This window comes from Haliotis asinina, chromosome 8 (genome assembly GCF_037392515.1).
Source record: "Haliotis asinina isolate JCU_RB_2024 chromosome 8, JCU_Hal_asi_v2, whole genome shotgun sequence".
NCBI classification, from domain to species: Eukaryota; Metazoa; Mollusca; class Gastropoda; order Lepetellida; family Haliotidae; genus Haliotis; species Haliotis asinina.
This window is the reverse complement of record NC_090287.1, coordinates 56,869,004-56,888,312: the sequence shown is the minus strand read 5'-3', so window position 1 is coordinate 56,888,312 and position 19,309 is coordinate 56,869,004. Positions and strand designations below refer to the sequence as shown.

At 38.5% G+C, this 19,309-nt stretch overlaps 1 protein-coding gene across 1 annotated transcript in view; it reads left to right on the top strand.

Annotated features, from left to right (window-relative positions):
• Positions 1–17,395: 17,395 nt before the first annotated feature.
• The window catches only part of LOC137295308 (protein-glucosylgalactosylhydroxylysine glucosidase-like), a 29,117-nt gene continuing 27,203 nt past the window's right edge, over positions 17,396–19,309 (top strand). Inside the window, exon 1 of the mRNA XM_067826623.1 lies at positions 17,396–17,630. Coding sequence (XP_067682724.1) covers positions 17,396–17,630 — 235 coding nt within the window. The remainder of the gene's footprint in view (positions 17,631–19,309) is intronic.

Sequence of the window (19,309 nt, the reverse complement as noted above, 5' to 3'; positions counted from 1 at the left end):
ACTGTGACGAGAACAATTAACTTTATAGCAGTATAAAAATGAATAATTTTAGAACGTAGGAGCCTGTCATCGAAACAAAGTAACATACTGGAGTATCCTAGATATAAATTTATAACCCTCTCAGCTCATGATAAAGTTCCATGTTACAAACCCATGAAGGTCACAGGGTAGAATAGGCCTTCAGCAACCCATGCTTGCCATAAAAGGCGACTATGCTTGTCGTCAGAGGCGACTAACGGGATCGGGTGGTCAGGCTCACCGACTTGGTTAACACATGTCATCGGTTCCCAGTTGTGCAGATCGATGCTCATGCTGTTGATCACGGGATTGCCTGGTCCAGACTCGATTATTTACAGACCGCCGCCATATGGCTGGAATATTGCTGAGTGCGGCGTAAAACTAAACTCACTCACTCACTCACTCCATGTTACGGAATATGCAATATAACTGCAAGACTAAATCACGGTGATAACCCCATTACCACTCAGCAGAGAAGCTAGTAGAGTGCTGTAACCTGATTAATTATTCCTTAGCTGGGATTTAGTCCCTCCAGTTAGACATCCCATTAGTGGACACCCTAAATGTCAGACATTTGGACTGTGGATTAATTAGGGTAACACCCATATATAAACGGGAGTGTCCTAAATGTCGGGCAGTATGTTGACCAAAGGTTCGTGGCGGCGAAGTTCTATGGTTTCCAAACGTTTTCTTTTTGTGAAGTCTTCATTGTTAATGAACTACTACGATTGCCGTGTGTTCAACTTAAGGTATTTGGGTCACCTCAGGAAAGGTGAGATGAAATGGGATTTACCGTCATAGTTAGGAATATTTCACTCGTGTGTATCTGTGTCTGTGTGTGTGTGTGTGTGTGTGTGTGTGTGTGTGTGTGTGTGTGTGTGTGTGTGTGTGTGTGTGTGTGTGTGTGTGTGTGTGTGTGTGTTTACCATGCCGCAGTTAAGTATGAATGCCCAACCCAGACACATTATACCGACTCAAAACCTGCCAGTTCCCCGTTTCACCCATTGATGCCGAACGCCAGAGACGGCCCAGCAAGTAACATATTTTAATGTTTTTTGGTATCGAACCCGCTACCCTCCGCTCTCTTTGACTTGTTCCAGGCAAATAATGAATTGTAACTCTTACCTTACAGAATATTTGCTAATTGGATGAGAACATCAAATCAAATTCCAGCTCATGTTTAAAAAACACATTATATAATCACATTAAATAATTTATTCAGCATGTCAGATAACACTTTCAATAATAACGTTGCACTACAATGTTTCTTCCTGCTTTCTTTAAACGCATCATTGTTTTATATATGAGTTTAGTTTTAAGCCGCTTTTAGCAATATTTCAGTAACTTCATATTTCATAATCTCACACTTGAAATGAGTGAGTGGGTGAGCGAAGGACACGAGAAATGGATTCACACATTGTATCCATGTTAGGGAAATTGAACCCGGGTTGACGGCGTGACGAGGGAACGCTGAAAGACTAGGCTATCCCACCGCCCCACACTAGAAATGTGCTTCACATATAGTAAACATTTGGGGAATCGAATCCGGGTCTTCGGTGTGACACGCGAACGCTCTAATCACAAGGCTACCCTACCGCCCTTTAAAAGAGATAATTATTAACTACAATAATCTAGCACGTCTGATAAGATAATCGTTTTATCGCGAATTCCATATCTCATAGCATCTTTGACTTTAGTTTTCTATGTAATCTGTAATCTTGTTTGTAAATATAAGACGTCAACACTAGATAATAATCAGCATCGAATATCCATTTAAACATATTTCTTTGGACTTAGAGGAAATCGCGATTTAAAGCTTGTGATTATAACGTTGATCTGCTCTGAATCGGACCGCATGAAATCGATTATGCTATGTCATTTGTCACAACACGTAATGTGGATGTTCACGATATCGATATTCTTCGGAGTCTAAATACATGATACATCAATGTATGTTGTAATAGATGCGTAGTACAGCCTACGCAATCATAATCAGTGATTTGGAAAAAATGTACATTTAAAATGGCACTTTAGATTTAATCCTAGTAAGAATGAGACTATAACGTTCGCAGAAAAAACGAAAACTGAATATCAGACCCAAGTTTATTATCAATGAATGGTGAAACTAAAAAGCTTGATAACCATAAACACTTAGGTGTAACAGTTCAAAGTTCATACACATGTAGATGACATGATACAGAAATGAGACCAGCGATCAATTGTCTAATAGATTTGACATACCGTTTATCTTACCACTTTATTATTATTATTATTTATTATTTATTATTCATATATACGTTCCTGTACGTTTGAACTGGCGATTTTACTGGGGAAAGTATTTTTGGACGCATTAAGAACAATTTGCGGTGCGATTCGTAGCACCAGTCACGATAAAGTATGCCGGGAAACTTATTACAGCACACTGAAAGAAAGACGATATTCCTCTAAACTCTTTACTTTCAAGAACATATACCATCGCATGATTCCTATTATCTGAACGATCTTGTACTAGGCAGAGTATTTGAACACCGAAATTATAATCCTAAATACAGTTCTTCTGTTGAAACTATTGACGGTAGAAAGTAAAGTATTCTCAATTATATTTACAGAGAGTAATTATGGTGTGGAATCTATTACTGTTAATGCTGCTTCCCTGAATCAATTTAAAATCATGATAAACCCAACAGAACCTCAAAATTACTTTGATTTGGACTAGATGTTTTCCAAATCATCCATTGTCAATTCAAACTCGGTTGTGATGATGTAATCGGCATGTATCGGAAACATGCAAGTGTTCGTGTGGTCATTATAACGAAAACGGCATTCACTCCCTTTTCACATGTCAGAAATATAAAAATTTAAGAACTCCTATGTTCCTTTTTTGAATTTCAGACTATGGTCTCTAGTATGGTGATCTACCTTCAGTTGTTGGCAATCAATAGCCCATTTTTATATTGTATTGTCCTCTATAGTTAAAGTGTTTTAGATTTAATTGCTTGTTTTAAACAGATATATGTGATATACTAGTGGTTTTATTGTTCTTTGTCAACAGGTTTTAGTTACTCGTTTTCTTGACATACAATGTAATTATGTATTGTTTTCGCCACGAAATGTCTGCAATATTGCCAGTGTGACGATAAATATTAACTCACTCACTTTTAATTTCATACAATGTCAAAACTACTCTATGCCTTAACGAGGCATTTAATAACTCAACTAATAACAACATTCTCAACTCATTACACCAGTTCATCTCTTCAAGTGAGTGAGTGAGTTTAGTTTTACGCCGCACTCAGCAATAATTCATCCATATGGAGGCAGTCTATAAATAATCGAGTCTGGACCAGACAATCCAGTGACCAACACCATGAGCATCGATCTGCACAATTGGGAACCGATGACATGAGCCTGACCACCCAATCCCTTTAGTCGCCTCTTACGTCAAGCATAGTCGCCTTTTATGGCAAGCATGGGTTGCTTAAAGCCTATTCTACCACGGGATCTTCACGGGACTCATTTCCAAAAGTAACAACTTCCAGTGATAAACACCACGACATATATACTCAATATAACTTATGTTTATATAAATGAATTTTCTGCGGCAGTTTAGTCGTACATTAAATAGAATGTCTGATGCTCTCTCAACATTCCTCCTCAGTGTAATCCATTTGTTGTTAAATTATTTTTTACGTATCCCGCTATTACTCATAAGCTATCAAGGTGTCAGTTGTTTTGAAATACAAATATGTTTAAACCTTAGGTAAATGTTAATCATATGTCTGTGATTCAACATTTATAGTCTTCATGGTTTAAAAACCCGGATTTGATACATATTTACTAATGATCTGTAACAAGTAAATTAATTATAAGAACGAAAAGTACAAACCTTTCCTTTTTATGTAATGCGACATTTGTGAGAAATTCTGAAACATATAACTGTATAATTAACAATAAACAATGACAAATAAACGATACCTTTTCAGGGGAACAGTCAAACATCGTTGGTAATGTCAAGGCGTAACAGTTGAATATTGTGTTACACACTTAGAGTACGTCGTTTATCGATATCCCGGGCACAGTCAACATGCTCACATGCACATAACCAGTCAGTGGGATTGCATAAAAACGTGTGGATCAATTTAAAGGTGCAGCACTACTTTTTGACAAATGTGACTGCCGATCACTGAGAGATGTGTCAGTGAATGCTACTGCGTTAGATCAATTTTATGTTGTTAAACTAACCTCCTTATGTCAAAGGCAGGTGTAGCATTATTATTGTGTGTGTTGATGTCACCTCGTATGAGGTATCATAACAACAAATATATTTCGAACACACAATGATTTTGAAAGGATAGGGGTGTACTATTAACATGGAGAAAATGAACAAAGAGTTACAAATAGTCCTTATTGCGTTATATTTGATTGGAAGTACGTGTAGTACAGACAAACCAACTTTGTTCCGCTATCCCAAACTTGCCAAGGGACACATTGATGTGTATGACAAAGCATAGGACATAATCCAAGGCCAGTATCTCTTACTGTGATCGTCAGATAGTACGAACATACACGCCGTTGTCATCAGTGCCTTTTTTTCAAAATAAATCATATAAATCTGTTCAGACAGAGTTAAAATTCGGACGAGCAGACTCATCGTCGTTCTAAGAAGAAAATAAGAAGTTATTACCATTTGTAACATTTGGCAAGGTGAACCACTTTCCCACAGAGAGACGTTTCTTGTGTTCGTGGTTATTTCTTAACCAAGACGCCATCGACGCACTGCTGTTAAACTCATATTAGATAAAACAGGTAACCCACCCATGCAGGCAGCAAAGGCGCTCTCAATCCTCATGGTCCCTAGTATTGTGATCTGTTCTTAGTTGCTGGCGATCTATAACCCACGTTTACATTGTATTATCCAAAATGCTAGCTAGTGTTAATTCAATCTGTGAGAATCTAGTGGCTTTACTGTCCTTCGTCGGCAGGGTTTTATATACATGTATTATATGTATGTATGTATAATGAATTCAGAACTGGTTTTAGTCACGATATGGCTGAAATATTTGCGATGTGACTTTAAATCTTAACTCACTCACTCACTCGACTCGTCACTGAACAAAACACCTTCCCTATCCGATTTCCTGTACTGGAGGATGTCGGTGATGTTGGAGCAAAATTTGACGTATTGCGGGTCGTCGGGGCCTGATGTCGTGCTTTCTCAGTCGGTTCCATACAATCACGGAACTGATTGGATGTAAGTAAGAAATGGTCCCGGCGACCAAACTGGCAGTTTGAAATCAATTCCTTAGATGTGTCAGCCGAATGCGGTCCGAGGCAAATGTCTCGTGTTCCCATTACTTTGAACACCGCTATATATTGAACGTCGAGATGGCTGGCCACTTAAGTTTTGGCCATTCCAGTCTCCAGTATACCCAGTATATCCAGTATATCAGATTTCAGGCAAAGTGTTTCGCTATATGTTTATCTAGAGTCAGTTCTATAACCTTTATATATATATTAACTTATGGTGTCAGAAAGTATGCAAAAAGTGAGTACGTTCACTGTACACAAATTCCACGTGCCACGCGCGATGTCAGATTTCAATATATATATATTGCCTGAAATCTGATAACGCGCGTGGCACGTGGAATTTGTGTACAGTGAACATACTCACTTTTTGCATACTTTCTGACACCATAAGTTCACATCCCTGATATTGAAAATTGAAGTTAGACTGATTATTCTGTAACATTAGAATATGGCGGAAACCATGTTAATTTCAACCTCAACTGCGCGTACATTATGCCACGGTTGCCCAAAAATCGGCCTCTACGCGCCGTGGGTATACTGGAGACTGGAATGGTCAACAATTATATATGCATATAATTTTTTTTCAATTTATGTCATGCACAGTTACTTTTCAATATATATTACAGAAACGTTGCAATAAATGCTAATTTCTGTCAATATATTAGTAATTGAAATCCTATGATCAAATACTTCTGAGAACATGAAATATGGCGATTTCAAGAGTATTTAAAGGCACAATGTCACAGTTTTTCGACAATATTTTGGTCTATAAAATATATGCTGGGACACATGTATTCACTTTAGTGTTCTGAAGTGAACATTATTCCTCACAACTTGGCTGAAATCGATAACTGAAACTCAGAGGCGAACATCTTCCAAACAGATAAAACTTGATATATTTGGAATAAAAACGATTGCTCCGTCCAGAAGTGTCGCGAGCTGTGTTTTCAGTGTTTGCCGAACTGGCCTCAGGTTGAGTTATAGGATATTCGTAAAGAACGTTCCAAGAGACATAACTCTATGGGGTTCGCTTGGAATTAACTTTGGTCGGTAGAGGACGAGGGTACCAATCCAACTTTGCATTCTTTCGAACTTTTTTAATTTCATATTGTAATCTTTAACATGTTTATTTTCAAATATATTATATGGTATCTTCGCTGGGGGTTGATAGTATTAATGATGTATTTATTAGTGCAATACCGATTTTTAGAGAAATGTGGCGTGATAGTGTGCTTTAAACCCGTGACATTAATTAATAACATTGAACTTTATGTCATGCATTGTAACTATATGACAAAGGTGATCATATATACATATTTGCTGTAATCTGAAAAGATTATTCGTAACCAAATTACAGTGCAAGCTGTCTAAACCGGCATTCATTGGGACTGAAGAAATGATCCGGTTTGGGCAATGTGCCAGATTTTAGAGATGATGATAAATGTGCAAGCCACAGACGGGACTGGGATTTTACGCCAATGTTGACATACCGGATTGGACAGATGCCGGTTTCGACAGCTTCCACTGTATACTTAACATGCCACTTCCTCTTCAATGCAATGACTTCCTGACGTCATCTCCCTTTCCCAAAGATAACGGTGAATGACCTGCTTTGCTACAGAGAAGTAGAGTCTATGAATATATGACAGACAGGCAGTATGAAAAGTCATTCAAGGAGGAGATGCCGAACTACATAAGATGTTGTAATGCGTCTAATCTGTGTGAAGCTGTTCATACAATACTTAAAGCGAACGCATCTCTTGTGACTTCTTTTTTACCGGGTACCGGTGAAGGTGACACCTGATTTTTTTCTGAGTGTAAAATATATATTTCTAATCATTCACGACGACATAGATACGAACTCCTACCGCAAATACGTCAACCATATCTACTTGATCATTAATTGGAATACTGACACTTCTTTTAACATAACATTACGGATCCGTTTAGTTATCTGGGGACATGAACTAAAGGTAATCAATAATATTTTCTATATTGTAGATATGCATACCCAATTAAGTATCATCAACATAGGCGTATGGTAATGAAAATGAGAAAACTTTCGACTGGGATAATGTCTGGATTTCGACTTTTAAAGAGGTTATGGCAAGAATGTCCAAGCTTGCGCTTTCTTACAACAGTATTTATCACTGGAAATCATGAATACATTGTAAGTTGCTTTTAAGTGTAGCTGATACTATTTCTGCAGCAAAGATCATTCAGATAACTCAATTGTGTAAGTGTTACTTTCTCATTTTCATAAACAGTTTACATAAGGTCATTTACTTAAAATGTAATGTAATTCCACAACACCAGGTGTCAAAGTTATTACCTACTACTAGTTTATTTTGACCCATTTACCAAACACGCAAAGTACCAATAAAATGCACCTTACAAGTATTTATTACTCGACACGTGTCATCGATTCCCAATTGTGCAGATCGATGCTCATGCTGTTAATCACTGAATTATCTGGTCCAGACTCGATTATTTACAGACCGACACCATATAGCTGGAATATTGCTGAACTCGTTCGTGTATTACTCATCACTCTACACTTACACAGTATACCAAGTTTTAAAGAAAACCGGATGGTTCACCCGATCCATTTAAACACACGGTATGTGTGGGTCATTCAAGTTCAGTGTACCTCTACCACACCATTAATCGTAGTATATTTGTTTCTTTAATACAGCTAAAACTCAATCGCCAGCAGCTGAAGGGATGGTGTAAATCTAGGACCCAAGTATGGTATTTTCTTTCAGTTATTGTTTTTTAACTGTTATAGCCTGATTTTATATTACATTGTCCAAATAGTGCTATTAGTTTTTAATGTTCCACGCTAGTTTCATTTGTAATTGTGATTTTCTACTTGTTTAACTGTCCTTTGGTGACAGTTTTTTATAATATACACTATCTCCCATTTCTATGTTAATATGTTCTCGTCACGATATAACTGAAATATTGCCGATGTGGCGTTAAATATTAACTCACTCACTATGTGTGGGTTAAGAAAGCTCTTTACATTGTAGGTGCTCAGTAATGGGTACCACTTCACAATGTGTTTTTGATTATGTCAGTACGTATACATTATGGCGTGACCGGGGGCGCAAACGAACTCGAAGTTACATCACAGTACCATAGAAATACATGTTACAGTAGTTTCAGAGTTGTAATACTCTATTTAGCCATTATCAGTTATTTGCCCGTGTATTACACATATGACAAACCTGAGCCTTGTCATACGAGATTTATAGGGTATTAGCATTCATGTCCTACAACCACTGCATTTACGTTTGTTACACATACTAGAAAATTCTTGAAACCAATAGCTAGATTTACGCTCTTACAAAACACATGTAAATACAGAGTTGAGTGTCGGTTTGTTTCGACATATCCGTAAACGTTTGCAGATATAACTCAGCCCAAACATACGTAGATTTGAAACGTTTTTCTTAGGCTTGCGTATGAAACGTTCATTTCCCAGCAGAAGTAAATTTGGAAAATGCTGTTCCTTCGTGAGGTCGTCACGATATGGCTGAGATATTGCCGATGTGACGTTAAATATTAACTCACTCACTCTCTCCTTCGTGGGGATCCAGAAGTCATTTGGTGTCAAGGGAAACAAACTTATGAAAGCATGTGGTTTACGTGATGTAAGCTGGAAAGATTGCTTATATGTAGATGTTTACTGATGTTTAGGCACGGCTTGGGTATGCATCATACAAGATGGATGATACAAGATGCATGATACGTGTAATATAACTGTTACAGTTCTCCGTGAGGACATAACTTAAACACACAGAACACTTTGTGTCATATGATCATTTCATGAAGTTTACACTTTTTATATAATACACGCACGCACACGCACACGCACACGCACACGCACACGCACACGCACGCATACACACACCACCACGTGGCCTTGACGTGCTAGGGGGTAACTTTACAACGACTGTATGATATAACTGTAAATATTCCATAGTGATGAGTCATAGTGGTGTGACGATTCATCGATACGCATCGATGTTTCGATCCATGGACTGCCAATACAGTGAATCAGTACAAAGTTTTAGACTGATGTCCATCCCGATACGACACTTCAAATGGGCCACAATACATCGATGTTTAACTTGGTTTGAATATTGCCGAATCGCAATATCTATCAGGGAAACAAACTCATATAGTCTGATGATGAAAATATAAGCGTGTCTCTAACGTCAGACATAGCGCTCGCCTGTTATCAACATTCACAAAGTCCGGAATTTCACGAAATACTTTAAAATTGCTTATTTATCTTAAAGAGGTTGGGATTGTGCGAATCCCGTGCGCGACGGGATGTGACAGTAAGATCAGGTATTTATGTTAGGTAGGTGTTTCCCTGGGCAAGAGTTATCTCCCCTACTCAAATATCAAATTTTAATTTGGATATGCTGTTTTAATCGGATGTAACGTTGATATCCTTTGGCTCCATATTTTTAAAAAATATTAATCTAGAGTGAATTCACTAATAATATTTTCATTTTATGGAAAAGTATTGTTAAAAATTGTTCAATGTTTTGTTTTTTTATTTTTATTTATTTTTATAAGTTCTGTTTCTTCAGAAGTTCATTAATAAGTCAAATCCTACATAGTGCTTTGAAAATTGATTTTAATGCTTTATTTCCCATCACTGCTGAAATATCTTCATAAAATACTCATCTTGAATAATGAAAGTCAACAATTTACTTTCAAGAGGACTTTTATTGACATATTACTTTTTACAGACGGGGCCACAAGAGGGTGTCATTTGTCAAACAGATGCCAAGTTGCCTTGCCATTTTTATTACATAATACGATTTGGGACACATTTTTTTCTACAAAATAATACCAAATTTAGCAATTTCATGATATTTTGATATCTGTTATGCAGCCTCAATAAGGTGTGTTATAGTTGATGTTACAGTTAAAGATTTTGATGTAGCGAAGCGTATCGTATCGCAGCAGGTTTTTGCAGTAGGTGCATAATATATTGGAAATATATCGTCGTGACTAAATGGTTTTAGCATCGTATCGCAGGTTGTATGCAAAGCAATAATGATCGCACAGGTTCAATTAGTCTTGATTATTCGGTCGCGGGTGAATGAATTATTACTATATTGGCATACATTTGGCGATATTTCAAGAGTTCGGTGATATATCTGTAATATATTGCAGTAACTTGCGGTTTTCACACAATAAAACATATTTTGCGTGCGTGCTTTGGGCGCAGATTTTCTGATCTGTTTGATTTGATCTGGACCACATATTTATGATTTAACATTTATAACTTAACATTGCTTTCTTTAAGTTGTATAGTGCATGTTTTGCTAACTTCGCTCGCAAACCTCTTCCCCAATCTTTGTCACGTCTGGCGTCTCCTATTCTCGCGGTACTTACGAATATCAGCTGAAAAAATAATATAAACAGTTCTTTTCGTATGTATGCTTGTTGTTTTTAAATGAAGAGATTCCCCCCTCTAACATCTGCATCTATCAACTGCTTGATCCATCTAGTGTATTATCTCACTTGAGCTCGATGAAAAACATGGTCGTCCGCCGCTGACTTTTCGAAGCGTCTCTTATTCTAGCAGTACAACGAGAAAGTAACGTTATTAGGTGTAAGGAAGGGGAATCTTATCGGGAAGGGCGGGGGAAAGTTAAGATTTTTCCAAGGTGCTTACAACTCACGAATATTCGTTACAGACTTAAGCCACTTCCTAGTTACTGGTCAATGATGTAAAAAACCGCTAAGTATCAAGGAGGCGACTAATGGGTTCGGGTGGTCACTTAATTGGCTAACACATGTCATCGTATCCCGATTTCGTAGATCGAAGTTCATGCTGTTGATCACTGGATTATTTGGTCCAGACCCGATAATTTACAAACCTACGCCATATCTATTGCTGATAGTGGCGTGAGAGAACAGGCAAAGAAACCACCTCAGACATATGTCCTTTGGCTCCTGTGTGCGTCAAAGACTGTATGATTGACTGAGTTTAGTTTTACGCCGCTTTTCCCAGTGCAGAGGACACCAGAAATGGGATTCACACATCGTGCCCATGTGGCCAACGATTTGCAACCTTTGAATCATGTTTTGTTTGCCTGTTTCCCTAGAGTCTTTGAATGAAAGTAGGTAAAAGGCTACAAAAACGTTTTGATGATATGATTGTTGTGAAAACAACATGCTGTGTGATCCGTAGTTTCGAATGATTTTCTTGTGTGTCATGAAGCAATGACCATTTTAGATAGAGCGTCATTCACTCTCTCACCCTGTCACTCTCTTCGGGTCGCTACTCAGAGCTGACGGACTGACAACCAGAATAAATACACTGAAATATCTGCGTTGCCATCCATCGTCGTTATCTCTGGCCAGAGCACGAAGGTGGCCATTTTAGAAGATGTCGAATTTGTTGTGGATCGTACACTTTGTCCTGATGTCACATAAAGCCATAGATGTTTACTGATGTTTAGGCACGGCTTGGGTATGCATGATACAAGATGGATGATACAAGATGCATGATACGTGTAATATAATCTGTGACAGTTCTCCGTGAGGACATAACTTAAAGGTCACATGCAACCAAAAAATCAAACATAATTAAAACACATTTATCACTTATTCATGACATATAATATACATTGATGCTTTAAAAAAACCAAATAAACAAAATTATAAGCGTACAATCGCGATTCAAATGTGCAATATTTTGTATTTGGGCTTACTTCCCCCGAAACGAAGCCTTCGGGAGACCGAACCCAGTCATAGCGGGTGGATATGCACTCAAGTGTAACGACGGCTTCCGATTGGCTGTTTCATTTGCTGATATGCTGAGGGTTCATTGTGTGCACAGAAAGATGATCTGTTTGATGGGCATTTTAGAAGTATAGCCAGTCACAAGAAAGTAAGATTCTTTATGGATAACAACTTCTTTTTGTGTACTTGATGCGTCGTTTCAGTATGGATTCATATAGTGTTGTCAAACAAAATCGCATACACTAAAAGAAGTCGTTATCCATGAAGAATGTACATACAGATGTTGGGTTTGGAAAATACATGTTCTCTGAATTTGAGTTGGATCCAATCAAATATCATGTCAGTAGAGATGGTAAACTAGTGCGTGGCTGTAATCTGTCCAAGTACAGAGCAGGACTTGAGTTTGCACAAGTTTCCGTCAGATCCAGTCATCCGAAAATGAATGTAGTTTGTTTGCAACCCACAGACATAAAAACATGTCATGTGTATCACACGTACCTAATTACATAATGTGACAGGCACGGGACTCGAGTGCACGAGTCATAAATCAACTTGTTTTCTTCATGTCGTATAGTCTGATAGGTGCTAAGTTTAAATTGCACGTGGTCACTGACTGAAGCTGTGTATTGCATGTTGTCTTTAGCACACAGGCAGGCAGTCATATAGGTGTGAATATACCAGACAATGAGCTTTCTCTGTGACAGAGACTGCTTACCACAATCAACAAATTTTTTTTACGTAACGAGTAGATTATTTACATGTTTGTGTACACAACCAGGATTAGACTACTGCTCACGACCTAAGACGCTGGACGTGCATACTGTTTCAAGCTCCACGAACCTATTCACTGCGCATGCATTATGGACGCAGCGCAGCACAGCTGTTGAAACCAGTTTTCCCCCCAGCGCTGGGGGGAATTTAGTGAAACGTTTGAACTCCGATTTCGCGGGCTTTTCTTTCATCGCGTTTTTTTCAACTTTATAGGTTGAATTGGCATTTTTTATGATTTGTTCCGGTAAGTGCATACCGAAAGGTCCCAGAATCTGCAAAGTTGTGTTTTACGTTGCATGTGACCTTTAAACACACAGAACACTTTGTGTCATATGATCATTTCATGAAGTTTACACTTTTTATATAATACACGCACGCACACGCACACGCACACGCACGCATACACACACCACCACGTGGCCTTGACGTGCTAGGGGGTAACTTTACAACGACTGTATGATATAACTGTAAATATTCCATAGTGATGAGTCATAGTGGTGTGACGATTTATCGATACGCATCGATGTTTCGATCCATGGACTGCCAATACAGTGAATCAGTACAAAGTTTTAGACTGATGTCCATCCCGATACGACACTTCAAATGGGCCACAATACATCGATGTTTAACTTGGTTTGAATATTGCCGAATCGCAATATCTATCAGGGAAACAAACTCATATAGTCTGATGATGAAAATATAAGCGTGTCTCTAACGTCAGACATAGCGCTCGCCTGTTATCAACATTCACAAAGTCCGGAATTTCACGAAATACTTTAAATTTGCTTATTTATCTTAAAGAGGTTGGGTACCGTGGTTTGTGCGAATCCCGTGCGCGACGGGATGTGACAGTAAGATCGCGTATTTATGTTAGGTAGGTGTTTCCCTGGGCAAGAGTTATCTCCCCTACTCAAATATCAAATTTTAATTTGGATATGCTGTTTTAATCGGATGTAACGTTGATATCCTTTGGCTCCATATTTTTAAAAAATATTAATCTAGAGTGAATTCACTAATAATATTTTCATTTTATGGAAAAGTATTGTTAAAAATTGTTCAATTTTTTGTTTTTTATTTTTATTTATTTTTATAAGTTCTGTTTCTTCAGAAGTTCATTAATAAGTCAAATCCTACATAGTGCTTTGAAAATTGATTTTAATGCTTTATTTCCCATCACTGCTGAAATATCTTCATAAAATACTCATCTTGAATAATGAAAGTCAACAATTTACTTTCAAGAGGACTTTTATTGACATATTACTTTTTACAGACGGGGCCACAAGAGGGTGTCATTTGTCAAACAGATGCCAAGTTGCCTTGCCATTTTTATTACATAATACGATTTGGGACACATTTTTTTCTACAAAATAATACCAAATTTAGCAATTTCATGATATTTTGATATCTGTTATGCAGCCTCAATAAGGTGTGTTATAGTTGATGTTACAGTTAAAGATTTTGATGTAGCGAAGCGTATCGTATCGCAGCAGGTTTTTGCAGTAGGTGCATAATATATTGGAAATATATCGTCGTGACTAAATGGTTTTAGCATCGTATCGCAGGCTGTATGCAAAGCAATAATGATCGCACAGGTTCAATTAGTCTTGATTATTCGGTCGCGGGTGAATGAATTATTACTATATTGGCATACATTTGGCGATATTTCAAGAGTTCGGTGATATATCTGTAATATATTGCAGTAACTTGCGGTTTTCACACAATAAAACATATTTTGCGTGCGTGCTTTGGGCGCAGATTTTCTGATCTGTTTGATTTGATCTGGACTACATATTTATAATTTAACATTTATAACTTAACATTGCTTTCTTTAAGTTGTATAGTGCATGTTTTGCTAACTTCGCTCGCAAACCTCTTCCCCAATCTTTGTCACGTCTGGCGTCTCCTATTCTCGCGGTACTTACGAATATCAGCTGAAAAAATAATATAAACAGTTCTTTTCGTATGTATGCTTGTTGTTTTTAAATGAAGAGATTCCCCCCTCTAACATCTGCATCTATCAACTGCTTGATCCATCTAGTGTATTATCTCACTTGAGCTCGATGAAAAACATGGTCGTCCGCCGCTGACTTTTCGAAGCGTCTCTTATTCTAGCAGTACAACGAGAAAGTAACGTTATTAGGTGTAAGGAAGGGGAATCTTATCGGGAAGGGCGGGGGAAAGTTAAGATTTTTCCAAGGTGCTTACAACTCACGAATATTCGTTACAGACTTAAGCCACTTCCTAGTTACTGGTCAATGATGTAAAAAACCGCTAAGTATCAAGGAGGCGACTAATGGGTTCGGGTGGTCACTTAATTGGCTAACACATGTCATCGTATCCCGATTTCGTAGATCGAAGTTCATGCTGTTGATCACTGGATTATTTGGTCCAGACCCGATAATTTACAAACCTACGCCATATCTATTGCTGATAGTGGCGTGAGAGAACAGGCAAAGAAACCACCTCAGACATATGTCCTTTGGCTCCTGTGTGCGTCAAAGACTGTATGATTGACTGAGTTTAGTTTTACGCCGCTTTTCCCAGTGCAGAGGACACCAGAAATGGGATTCACACATCGTGCCCATGTGGCCAACGATTTGCAACCTTTGAATCATGTTTTGTTTGCCTGTTTCCCTAGAGTCTTTGAATGAAAGTAGGTAAAAGGCTACAAAAACGTTTTGATGATATGATTGTTGTGAAAACAACATGCTGTGTGATCCGTAGTTTCGAATGATTTTCTTGTGTGTCATGAAGCAATGACCATTTTAGATAGAGCGTCATTCACTCTCTCACCCTGTCACTCTCTTCGGGTCGCTACTCAGAGCTGACGGACTGACAACCAGAATAAATACACTGAAATATCTGCGTTGCCATCCATCGTCGTTATCTCTGGCCAGAGCACGAAGGTGGCCATTTTAGAAGATGTCGAATTTGTTGTGGATCGTACACCTTGTCCTGATGTCACATAAAGCCATTTGCCTGATCCCCCAGCAGTTTCTCCTGGAAACAGATGAGTATGAAACTTGACGTTACTGTTGATGAACGAGTGCTGTTGCTAAGTATGTTAGTAACAACAGAATGTTTTGTGAGACAGAACAAGTGCTTGTGTGTGTGTACTTGTACACGGGTGACGCTCTATCTCTCTTTCTATATCTCTCTCCCTCTCATATATATATTGTAACTAACGGTTTAAAACTTCAGGAATTCAGACGAGACAATGACATACTTTCACTTTTTCACTTCGATAACTGCAACGAGAGACATCAAACCACGTTTCTCAATTAAGTGCTAAATGTCCAGATTTTTCATCCTTTTTTATTGAGAGGTAGGTGGTGTGGTTTCAACCTTCGGCGGGTTACTGCAACTTTGACTTTGACTTAAACCTTGGCACTGTAGGTGATGCGAAAATTTATGAAGACTTAGAACTGTGAACACAGCGAGGTTTGTGTGAACCCATAATGTTCCGCACTAATACCACGGTCGTGAACACAATTACTAAAATATTAACGCTTTTACTAAAATATAAAGCCTTAGTGGAAACAAATACAAATACCAGTGTTTACAGATCCAAGACGTGTGTGACGTTATACAAAAGCCCCATACCCAGAGCTACTTTAACAAGAATATTACAGGAACTTCCGATAACAATACCCAACATTTCAACCAGTCACCTGATAGGTTGTTATTGAAAACAGGCGTACCTCCTCAGAAACATGGCTTGACCAATTCTGTCGCTGCATTCATTGATCCATGGTGTGGTCAGTTCTTGGTAAAAACGTCAGTTTTAGAATAATCATTCACACGTTTCCTCTCTGTGGAGCATCTGTGATTAACAACGGGCTTGGGTGCAAAATGAGACCTCCCATTACAGCTTTAGATAAAAGTTGTCATTGTCCAGCATAAATAAGGCAGATTGCGGTGTAAAATATACTCACTCACTCAGTCCTTACAGCCCAGGCACCCGTGAACGGCCACCTCCTCATGTTGGGTGCAGGTTAACGCTAAGGGCCGTTCAACCCCGTAGACCCGGCGGGGGGTGGGGGTGGGGGTGGGGGTGTGGGGTGATATTTGGTCCACCAACCTATTTGCCGTGGGTTGCAGCCCTGTGTCGGTGGAGGATGGGATCCTGGTGGCAATGGAAGCCTGCACCCGTGTTCCTAATGATCAAAACACCACTTTGGTCCTAACTTCACCTAGACGGGTGGTTAAATGGGCCCGGTTCAATCAATCGGCTGGTCATGTCGCGCCTGTGCATTACTTGTATTTGCACAACAGCTTATATTCTGAATGAACTGTATTGTTACTTTTAGGCCTCATGTTTAAATTTGCCTAGAGTCTACATGCATATATGGCTCATGGGCCAATCTGGTAGGATTTATCTTTTGGGGATCTTTTCCTGCGTGAGCATACCCTCCACGTATCCCTGGTGCCGTGTGCTGGAGGCCCGCATACATTATGCGTCGGTCCCGTTGGCACTCCCTGGGGTGGGGAGCTAGGAGGGTGAATCATATTCATTACCACCATGACACCCCCACTGAAAAAACGTTCGTATGAATCTGATGATTCACTATCTTCTGAGGATGAAATTCAAGAAGTTCTCCCAAATCCTGATCATTGGTCATTCTTTTTGTTCATGTCAGCACCAAATGATGGTCCACTAAAATTGAATCCTTTCGTCATTGCAAAGGACATAGAAGGTTTAGCTGGCTATGTCAAGGAAATCAAGAAGCTACGTTCTGGATCTCTTCTGATTGAGTGTAAAATGAAAATCCAATCACTTCCAATACTTCTTTCAACCAAATCACTGGCTAATGCACTCAGTAGTTGCAAAGGCATTGTCCGTGATGTGGGACGTTGCCTTTCAGATATGGATGAGTCTGACATCATTTACATTCACAAGGTGTAACTCCTGTTAATTACAGTACATACCATTCCTTCTCCCCACCAGAGACTAAAGCTTCTGGTTTATCTTCCGTTTTAGTCAGGCAGGGTGTGATTCATAGAACTGTTTTACTTTATACCAATCTTCAGGCTGTTTCAGTTACATTCCTCCAACATCGTTGCTTCAATTAACTGATCTTCAAGCGCTTTTCGACCAACTTCCAAATCCTTCCATTATTATAGGTGATGGGTTATTGCATCATTCTTGGCGAATGTATGTATCAAAGATCAATGCACGTACACCGATATCAAAGGTATGGAACATGATTCAGAAAATCAAAGGTAAGGGCACTAAATCCAGCATTCAACACCTCCAAGATAGGGATCATCTATTGACTAACAAACCAGATATTGCAAATAAACTTGGTGAAACCCTAGCCAAACACTCTTCTTCTTTAAATTATGTACCTGAATTCCAAAAATGTAAAAATAACTGCAAGAAAAGAAAGCTATAAATTTCAATTCAAATAATGGTGAAGATTATAATGAAATATTCTCTATTCATGAGCTTCATACCGCTCCTGAACAAGTTCATGATACTGGTACAGGACCTGGTCATATACATGATCAACTCCTGAAACACAGTTTAGAAACCCTTTTAAATATAGTTGATGACATTTGGACTTCGGGAAAATTTCCGTCTTCATGGCGAGATGCTATAGTAGTCCCAATCCCTAAACCTGGACATGATCATACTGATCCTTCAAATTATAGACCAATTTCTCCCACAAGCTGCATTTGCAAACCATAGATCGTATAACAAAAAGTAAACTAGTTTGGCACTTAGAGACCAATAACCTGATAACAGATATACACTGTGGTTTTCGTAAAAACAGAAGTACCATTGATCACTTAGTGCGTTTAGAATCATTTGTCAAAAACGCTATAATTAACCTTTCCTCTTTGCTGCTGACATAGCGCTAGACAACAAAGCTCCCTCCCGTTTGATTTCTTCTCTTCCCTGGCAGTTGGTGAGCCTACAAGTGGACCTTACACTGACTACATTTAAAAAATCAGAAACTAATGAATTACAATATAAACAAGAATATAATCAATTAAAAAATAAATATTGCAATTACAAATCCTTATTTGCAGACGGATCCAAGGACGTTGGCGAAGTGGCTTGTGTCACTGTCATTCTAGATTTTCATTTTTAGATAATCTTCTAGATTACCTGATAACAGCTCTATATTTACTTCAGAAGCCAACACCATATTAACGGGTCCTAAAATATATTCAAAGACACTCTTTCATGCCTTCAGGCGATTAAAACGTATCATGTCAACATCCACATTTCATAGAAATTATTGCATTGTATTATGATCTTGGTACTGACCAACACGACGTCGTCTTTTGTTCTTTGCCCAGCCACGTTGGTATTACTGAGAACACAATGGCCGATCTTGCTGCGAAGGCAGCACTCAACAAATCTGTAACACCACTTGTTATTCCCTACTCAGATTATAAAACTGATATCAGATCTTATATCCGTGAT